Source organism: Drosophila elegans, unplaced genomic scaffold (genome assembly GCF_018152505.1).
Source record: "Drosophila elegans isolate 14027-0461.03 unplaced genomic scaffold, ASM1815250v1 contig_397, whole genome shotgun sequence".
NCBI classification, from domain to species: domain Eukaryota; kingdom Metazoa; phylum Arthropoda; class Insecta; order Diptera; family Drosophilidae; genus Drosophila; species Drosophila elegans.
The window spans coordinates 1,786,527-1,796,535 of NW_024545782.1; the positions used below are offsets into that span (position 1 = coordinate 1,786,527).

The 10,009-nt window shown below is 34.6% G+C and overlaps 1 protein-coding gene across 1 annotated transcript; it reads left to right on the plus strand.

The window, feature by feature from the left end:
- The first annotated feature begins 3,838 nt into the window (after positions 1-3,838).
- LOC121467394 (cilia- and flagella-associated protein 410-like) lies at positions 3,839-6,016 on the plus strand. Its single transcript, XM_041708819.1, has 3 exons — positions 3,839-4,128; positions 5,472-5,691; positions 5,747-6,016. The coding sequence occupies exons 1-3, from the start codon at positions 3,839-3,841 to the stop codon at positions 6,014-6,016; spliced, it is 780 nt and encodes a 259-aa protein (XP_041564753.1).
- Positions 6,017-10,009: the final 3,993 nt, after the last annotated feature.

Consider the following 10,009-nt stretch of genomic DNA (forward strand, 5'->3'; position numbering starts at 1 on the left):
GAGCGCGGAAAAGACTGTGCAAATGCACAACGTCACCTCCCACTGCCACTCGAAGAATTCCGGACTCCCGCCCCAAGACTCATTCACAGCACTGGGATCTGAAGATCGCATGCTGTTGAGTGTGAACATCGGGGACCCCTTGCTTTCCAGTCCAGTGTCAAGACATGCAAAATACAAAAATAATGAAAATGGGAGAAGTCTCTGAAAGGCGGCAAGGGGCCTGGAACCACATGCTGACGATGGCATGGACCTCATAAATTGCCGCTATCTGCAGGCATTGTGTCTGTATTGCCTTGCTTTTGTATCTCGCCAGCAAAATATGCTACTAATTGAATTGAATTTAACTTTCGGCTCGATAATTTAATTTTTTTTTGTAACTCATGCAGTGGCGAAAGCTATTTCTACATAAACATACAATGTCTGCTTCTCCCCATCATCGAAATCTTCTTAAGGAAAATTCACGCCTCTTTAAGTTCTCAGTCAATTAAACCAGTTTCCTGTGTCGCCCCGTTTCACAGAAATCATTTTCTTTTTGTTTTGAACCCTTCCAAGAGTAAATATTTTATTTACACCAAAATAAAAATATTATATTCTTGAAAATACTATTTTAAAATTATGCATACATTAACATTATTAAATTGTAAAGTGCCATTGAACTGGCATTAAATGCGATGACTACGTTGTCCTTTTCTGATTTCCAAAGCTTAGAGAACAGCAGGCTGGTGTAGACTTAACATTAGAACGAAAAAAAAATAATATTGAATAAAAGCTGCAACTTTCGTAGTTTGGTTGAAAGTGATAAATATGTAAAGTTTGACTAGACAAGGCTGAATTAATTAGTACAATGCGAATCAAATACAATCACCAACTGTAACAAAACTTGCTCTTCTATTATTTCTTTCAAAACCTCTTTATTTAACCACATTAAGCAGTTGAGTTTTCCATATACCCAAGGCCAATAATTTAATTTACCAGTTTCAGAGAATAATACACATTTCCTTGAGAGTATCCGAAAGGCATCATCGTTTACTGTTTATCTCTTTGTTCCTTCGATTGCAATCTGGTGAAAAAAGAAGGCAGCGGACCTGCTGCACGCACATCAGTGACGCCTTTACAATCAAAGAAGATCCCCTTCGCTCGAGTGACTCCCAAGACAAGTCGTCTGCGCAGTCGCAACCATTGCAATCAACTGCGACCTAAAATAAAGGAAGAAACAAACAAAAAAAGGGCGGCAGCACTTAACCGAAATCCATTTAACGGAAAACGTGCGAATATTTTTTTTTTAATGCAAAATATGTGGCGCAGACGCCAAACAATGAACGAATCTGTCAGGAATTGTTTCATATTCATTCAAAAAGATTTTCCTTCGCGTAAATAACTGAAGTGAAAAGTAGGCAGAAGTAAGGCTGCAATTTGTAACAGCTGTACAAAAAGAAGAACTTATAGTAAGTTTGAAAAAATTCTGTATGTTTTAAGGATTAGGTACCGAAAAAAGTGAATGGCCTTATCGTATTCAATATTACACGAAATTGAAAGGAAAAAGGATCTTTGCCAAAACCAAAAATAACCGAAAGTTTAAAATTAATACGTGCGCCTTGAAATAAATTACAGGCAGTATTTAAGTATAAATATTTGTTTAATACTAAATAATATAATAGTTTTCAATTTCTTCCCACTACATAGCGGAGAGCACAAATATGCTGAATTCGGAAGACTTTCTTTCACGAATGGCTGTTGTGCGAAGCTCACTTGCTAAAACTGGCACCCAAATATAAGCTAGCTTTAATTTTAAAGGCTCAAATTACACTGGCTTAAAAATTTAAATCGATGTTATCCTCTGGAGATTAAACCATATTTTTCCGGTTCAGGTGTACTTCCTGATTAAATCAATGACACATTTTTTGTTTGGTACCATTTTTTTTTTGTGTAAATAACGATTTTTACATGTTTTTGTGCCAATTTTATTTGCAAAAATTGTGATTTTAGGGCTGTTAGTGGCTGAAAAGCATATGTTAAGTAATATTTGCAGATGTAAACGAAGGGAACAGTCTAACAGTCGAAAACTACCCTTTTTTTGCAGACAGTAAAATCCGTATAAAATCGGCTTACCGGCGGATTGTTGAAGTTAACATTTTCAAGAAAAAGTGATAAAATTATTTTCGGTTTTCTTGCGTGTATTATTTAGGAACTAATTTATGTTGTCCGAACAATTTATTTAAACTTTGACGAGCTCCAGAGTTTCATTTTTACGGCGTTAAATGCTGTTGTTCCAGGATGTGTGGCATCAATTGCTAATATCTCCATATTGTAGTTGCATACCTTAAAGGAACACATAGCTAGACAACACTAACGAATTTAAATAATTCTTTAAAGAAACTTACCACCATTGCATTAATGCTGTAATAGCCTTTTCTATTTAAATATAAGGAAGTGTCCGTGACTGGCTTTATTATTTTAACATGCATGCCATTAACGCAAGCAATGACATTAGGAAATGAAAATTTGTCCAAAAAGTATTCTTTACCGGCCAGTAAAGATACTCACACAAATGTTACTAAAACAATAACTTCTTTAGCTTATTAGTTACATTTACATTATAATTTCGCTCTACTCACTTTTTCCTTTCTAAACTCTACTTGCAAAACGCAAAGATCACTTTAAAAACAAGCAATGCGAAAGCCGTGCAAGCGGGACAGCACGTGTAGAATTCGGGAGTTTGAATTTAGTAACTGTGCTTCTCCCTCTAACTTATTCGATTTTTGTCGCCACCTTGCAGGATTTTCTCTTTTTCGACTTGAGAGAACTTTCAAAGAGAGAGAAATTGAAACAATACCATTTTCCAAAATCAAATTTACATTTTTCAATGTGTAAAATAAAAATCTCTTCTAAATATCAAATTGAACTTCCAGATTATTTTTTTGTGTGTAGATGTAAATACACTTTGTAATGTAAACATTTTACAAACTAATTTTCAAATCGAAAAAAAAATGAATAATGCTATCTAGGAACGCCAATGCTAAAAAGGGGACTGAGCCTTGTAACATAAACATTGCACTATGGGTAAAAAAAAAACATTTTGTGCATAATAATAAATAAATAGTTTGGTTTTTGTTTTTTTTTTTAATTTGACCACGTTTAGTCTCCCGCTGCTACGTTTTACCTTGTTGTACCATTATAATTTTAGTCAAAAGTTTAAAACGCAGTGAAGGAGACTCTTCTGACCCTACAAAGAATACATATTTATTCTTGATCAGCATCACTAGCAGAGTCCGTCTGTCTGTTTCTCTGGAAACTGGTCTCTCAGTTTTAAAGCTATGTGCATTATCAATTTGCTGTTTTAAAAATTTCTTTTTTTATAGTTCTTCGATATTTAGAGCTTATTTATTTGGAATTATGGCTTAAATTTTATCAAAATCGAACGAATATACAATCGGAATATTAAATAAAATAAATGAATATAAAATGTACTTCTCTAATTTTCAATATTTATTGTAATTCATTTGGACATAGGAATGGTTAAATAGTTCAGAAATACGACTTTGATTTCATTTAAATAGGAAAACAATATCATATAGCTGCTATAGGAACGATCGAATAGTTGAGGTGAAAATCTTCATAGCTTCATTGGGTTTCAATAATATTTAAAATTTAAATTTCTTAAAGATGTTTAATTTGTGCAAAAGCTGCAAGGGTATATAAGATTCGGCTTGCCGAAGTTAGCTTTCTTTCTGGTTTGCTTTTTTTTTACCAAAACACTGGCGTGATAGGTGCGTTTTTTTTTGTACAGCATGGATAAATTGAATTCCAAATTGTATTATATGTGTTATAGATCGAGATAATGAATAGACTGACGGAGTGGCTTGTGGAAGCCAATTCCAAGTGCTCGGACTACCGCAATATGGTGAAGCTGAATGCTTGGGACAGCCATTTGGAAGACATAAAGATCTGCCTGGAGATGCTTCATTTGGAGGTACTGTCTCTCAGCGTGAACAAGATCAATATGCTGAGCAGCCTGCAGAATTGTCACCGGCTGAAGGAGCTCTATATCCGCAAGAACAAGATCGCCAGTTTCGAAGAACTAAACTACCTGACCAATGCCCCACAATGCCACTTTATTTCTAGGGGTCGGTGTTAAGTTTGAGTGCCTTGCGGCACTATAATGTAGTTACACAACATTTTCACATGTGTTGGTAGCAATCAAAGCGCGCCACGGCGCATCAGCTTATGATATTGCAACTGCAAATGTATCACCGCAATTGTAATTTTAATTGTCTTTAAACAATTCTTTATAATCCAAGATATTGGTACAATCAAAATCTAAAATTATTATCATTAAAAAAATGCGGATTTTTATATTTGTTCCATGTACCTTTACAAAAATATAAAAAGTGTTTTATTATTTATTACTTGTTTAAAGACAATTAAAATAACACTGCGAATCATTAAAAAATAAATCAACCAAAGATCACGAAACATACCATTTAAAACAAGTATCATAAAAGCCCGTTCCCCTTAAAAGCATTCGTCGATAGGGTATGCAGGCACCAACCGCTCGTAAAACATCGACAAGAACTGATTTAGTTTGAAGTTTTCTCAACCACTGAAGAGCAGTCGGTGTTTCAAGTGACACGACTGCGATATGCCCTGTTCCCATCTCAGTGTACTGATTTCTATAAATTCGAATACATATATGTATGTAAAACATTTTACTGCTACGACTGATTTGAATTTGTAAACAAAAATAAAATGTATGCTGAATTATTAAACAAATATATTATAACATATAATATTCATATTTTTATCATAACCCAATAGTATATACGCCCATATTCTTAGGGTACCAAGTTTGAAAAGTTTGAAAATATTCTTGATGCGCCGAAATGAAATAAACGCACACATGCTCCCGTGTACGAGAATGCATGATCACGCATACATACAAAGACGAATTCAAGCGCAGGGCAACCTTCTTCAAAAAGCGCCTCTCTGCGACTGAATGACTGAACGACTGAACTCGTGCAATGAGTGCGCGAGCATAAAAATGAGAATAAGAATGAGAGAGCAAAAACCCGAACGCACACGAAGTGCAGGGGCCTGTTGCTGTGAGCATGGGGGGCCTCCCGCGATCCGTTTTTTATTGTCCGAATGCGTTGTATGAAATGACTAGTCTATATGTTGTATGGTTAGTGGTAACGGGTATCTAATAGTCGGCGATCGATTGCGACTATAGCGTTCTTTCTTGTTTTTTTTTTGTATATATATTTTAAAAAAAATTGAATATTTTTAGTATTACAGCCTACGAGTCTTTAGAAAAGAGGTGCAAATAAATCAAACAAAGTCTGGCGATCGTCGAGAGGAGCCACACCGTAATCCAATTCACCATGGAGGTAATAAACGAACAGCGCATCAGCGATTCCTTTACAAACAACGTTATTATTTGGGGATCAAAGCAGCGGAAGATGACATGTTGAAAGGGTGGAGACGGAGGGCAAGAAGTATCTTGAGCAGAAGGAAAAGCTCGAAAAGGAAGCCGTGGAGGCGGAAGCAGCCATCGATGGCGCCAAAAAGCGGTCCGAAATCAAGAGACAAATCAATGAGATCACTCGGGAGATATGTAAAAGAAACATCAAGCGCATTGATATGGATGCAGAATTGCGGGCGGCTGAAAAGAAACTGAACAAGGTGCCGGCCGAAGTTCACGGATGGCTTTTCCAGCTGCTCACATTGAAGCTCAACGAGATTCCCGGAGAAACGCAAGTCCAAGTGCTCCGACTACCGCAATATCGTGAAGCTGAATGCTTGGGACAGCGATTTGGAAGACATAAAGATCTGCCTGGAGATGCTTCATTTGGAGGTACTGTCTCTCAGCGTGAACAAGATCAATATGCTGAGCAGCCTGCAGAATTGTCACCGGCTGAAGGAGCTCTATATCCGCAAGAACAAGATCGCCAGTTTCGAAGAACTAAACTACCTGACCAATGCCCCACAATGCCACTTTATTTCTAGGGGTCGGTGTTAAGTTTGAGTGCCTTGAATTCATCACAGCAGAGGAGATAAAGAGACATACCCCTCCCCTTCATATGTAAGTTATAATTATTGATAAGAAAATTATATGATTAAAATATATTTAGCTATATAATTTCGAATGAAAATGTATAAAAAAAAATAAATAAAAGAGGAAAAAAAAAACACAAAATTCGAACACTATTTGGGATCTGGCATTTTTACTGGAAAAAAACCGTTCTCAACAGTGTCTATTTCAGTATTTCCGTGCTCAATAGTGAGCCAAGAACGGATTTACCGAAATCAAGAAGACAAACTGCCGCCCCTGTTCTAGTTTCCGAACGATTTGATAGAAACAAAGCACGGGTTGTCATGGTACGAAAAAAAAAATTATTTTCTTGGCAACTCTGTTTCTGAACACTACATTTGAAAAGTTTGCAACAGTGATGCCAAGCAGCTGACTCACACGAGTTGTTCAACACTTTTACTGGTCAGTTTCCATCACTGCCTTTAAAATAAGTAAAACTTGTTATTATTGTCTACCAATGATTTTTTTACTGATTTTAGACAATAAATGTGTGCACCAATAATGCACAAAGATTAGGAACAGCAGCGGGTCAAATTTTGATAAGACATTTGCCTGGAAAACTTAGGCAAATCATAGGCTTTTGTTAGGAGCATTAGCGGCAGTCAGCTGTTTTATGTTCCCCCAAGGGAACTCTAATTATGTTAAAGGGAAATCCGCCAGTGTTAACGAACTCACTTCCGAATGAAAATTGGAACAGGCCTGTATATATCAACTACGACGGCATATTCGAAATACATGATCAAAGCTTCATTCAGGTACTCAGTTCGGTTGTGTATTAAGAGTATTTAGCAGGAAAAACAAATTAGGTTATTTAAGTAATATGGGGGTTTTTTTCTGCAAAGTGTTACAAAAAATGTTGATCATAATTATTTTTATTAATTTTATTTTCTGTAAACTCCAAAGTTTACACGAATAATTTATATATATTACTGTTAAAATAATAATTATAAGTAAATAAAAAGTCAGATTCCATCCATTCTACGCGGAATTTTGACACATGTTATGTTGAGTAGCGGTATTAAAGTATATATATACTATATATTAACTATAGTTAAACACGATATTAAAATGGTATATTGTTACGCTTTATTATAATGTTTATTTGATCAAAATCAGGCCAAAATTTTAAAAGTTATTGACATAAATGTACATTTTCCGGCTAATGGCGCTTCCTTAAGCACTATTGTTTCACGGGTCATATATATGTTATCTATTTTTAAATTGGTTACCTGTTTCTTGTTTTTATTGCATTCTATTGAACGTTTTTAAAAATACATTTTTTTGTTTAAGTTCTTAAAATTTTTTAAAATTTTTTGTGTGCACTTTGAAAAAAAAAATGTTGTGAACAAAAATTTGATTTTTGATTTTTATAAATATTGCCTATTATGATTACGGACCCAGATTCTTCTTCTTCTTAAAGCAAACTGCTTTGCTGCTCTTTTCTCAGCGTATTTCAATCAAAATCAAGTGCAGATCTTCATCAGAGCTCAGTTCGGCTTTCATGAAAATTACACGCACAAAACACACAAAACTAATTTTCCAACAAATTAGACGCGCAAGTAGATGTTAAACCACCCCTGCACACACACCAACCTCATGCTACCCGCTTGTTCATAATTTATTCGCCATTCTTCTCGGTTTTTTTTTTGTTTTTTATTGTCCAGGGCAATTCGTGTGCGTAATTTGCTTCTGTTAAGTTTCGATGCTTTTTTTTGCATGGGAAAACTTTACTTTGATGGGGTCTGTGTGAGGACGTTTGAAGCAGCCTGCTAATTTGGGAGCATGATAATTGCCCAGGCGGAGGGGAAGTTTCCAGAAATCACAGTGGTCGACTGTGGGGTGAGCTTCTAGACTCCTGATTCTGTTGGGTCGACACGCAAATAGGCTGCATTTGATGCGAAAACATTTTCCTGCCGCATGCATCATCGCACAGCAGGGGGCCTGAATACTTCAAACCGGGCCACGTGACATTAATAAGACCTGCCAAAAAAAGCTACTATTGCACGCCCGAGAAACTTTTGCTTGACCGCAACATTTTTTTTACCGCCATGCGACCCATCATCGTTTTTTTTAAATGGATAATAGCTTTAATAAAAGTGATCTGCAATCATTGCAGTTAACTTCAATTCTCTACTTATATTCTTGTTAATCTGAGCTGCTGCAGCCTGTCCATGTCTGAGTACCGCAGAAATCTCTGAAGTGATAGCCGGTGACCGGTTGATTATTTATATCTTATCACTCTGAAAATAAAACTTCTAAAATCGACCTTGATGTTACAAATTAGCAATTATTCTGACCGTATTTGATATTTTAACAAATTTAAAAAAAGATCTAACAAGAAAGAAAGCAAACTTCGGCAAAGCTATATGCGAGTAACAGCGATAAAGCGAAAGGAGTTTTGAACCAGCTGTATCGCGTAAACTCGCTCAAAACGTACGAGTTTTTTCAGCATTCTGAGCATTAATAAACTATTTTTCAAATTGCGCAAATTTAACCTTTTCTTTAATTTTTCAATCATGGTTTGGAATATTTGATTTACTGCATTTACCTTCATTTACGGTTAACTAGGAAAGCTATGTTCACCAAAATAAAAATGTATTGACGTGCAGAATTTAATTACGACAGTTTGTTTACTCCCAATATAGTAGGATCAAGAAATCGCTTTGTTCATGGCGTAAAATATTATCACTTCACGCTCCGATTAGGTTATAGCCCCTCTGACATCAGATTAGATTGCTTAGATTGGCAGTAGCTTCTAATATCAGACTTACTGTTTTTTTTGTGATGTGAAACAATAAAGGAATCCTTCTAATTTTTTTTTTTTGGTTCTTCGATGTAATGGTAGTAATGGTTTATTATTTCAGTATTACGGTTTTAATTTAAAAAAAAATTTACCGACTATATTATGTAGCTTCCATGGGTACAATCGGAATATTGAAAAAAACAAGAGAGGAAGTGAACTTCGGCAAGCCGAAGTTCATATACCCTTGCAGCTATTTCAAAAACGAAATACTTTACTTGCGTGTATATTTCAAAACATTGAAGCTATGATGATTTGCAGCTTAATTATTCGATAGTTCCTATGGCAGCTATACTATTGTTCCTATGGGAGCTATATACTAAAGTCGTCCGATTTTGAAGAAATTCTAAAATATTTAACCATTACCATATCTCGAAGAACTAAAAAAAAAATTAAAAAACAGCAAAGTTATAATTTTTTAAAATTTATTTTTATGATTGTACCTATGGGAGCTATATCCTATAGTCGTCCGATTTTGATGAAATTTAAATCGTATTACTGAAATATTTAACCATTACTATATCTCAAAGAACTAACAAAAAAATTAAAAAACACCAAAGTTATAATTTTTTTAAATTTAATTTTATGATTGTTCCTATGGGAGCTATATGCTATAGTCGTCCGATTTTGATGAAATTTAAATCGTAATTCTGAAATATTTATCCAGTACTATATCTCGAAGAACTAACAAAAAAATTAAAAAACATCAAAGTTATAATTTTTTTTTATTTATTTTTCCGATTGTTCCTATGGGAGCTATATACTAAAGTCGTCCGATTTTGAAGAAATTCTAAAATATTTAACCATTACCATATCTCGAAGAACTAAAAAAAAATTAAAAAACAGCAAAGTTATAATTTTTTAAAATTTATTTTTATGATTGTACCTATGGGAGCTATATCCTATAGTCGTCCGATTTTGATGAAATTTAAATCGTAATTCTGAAATATTTTACCATTACTATATCTCGAAGAACTTACAAAAAAATTAAAAAACACCAAAGTTATAATTTTTTAAAATTTATTTTTATGATTGTTCCTATGGGAGCTATATGCTATAGTCGTCCGATTTTGATGAAATTTAAATCGTATTACTGAAATATTTAACCATTACTATATCTC

Excerpts from the sequence above, each read along its gene's own strand:
- LOC121467394 (XM_041708819.1), top strand. The coding sequence starts at position 3,839 with ATGAATAGACTGACGGAGTGGCTTGTGGAAGCCAATTCCAAGTGCTCG. Across the intron at positions 4,129-5,471 it reads CACTTTATTTCTAGGGGTCG|GGTGGAGACGGAGGGCAAGA; the intron begins GTGTTAAGTTTG and ends ACATGTTGAAAG. Across the intron at positions 5,692-5,746 it reads TGAACAAGGTGCCGGCCGAA|AAACGCAAGTCCAAGTGCTC; the intron begins GTTCACGGATGG and ends AGATTCCCGGAG.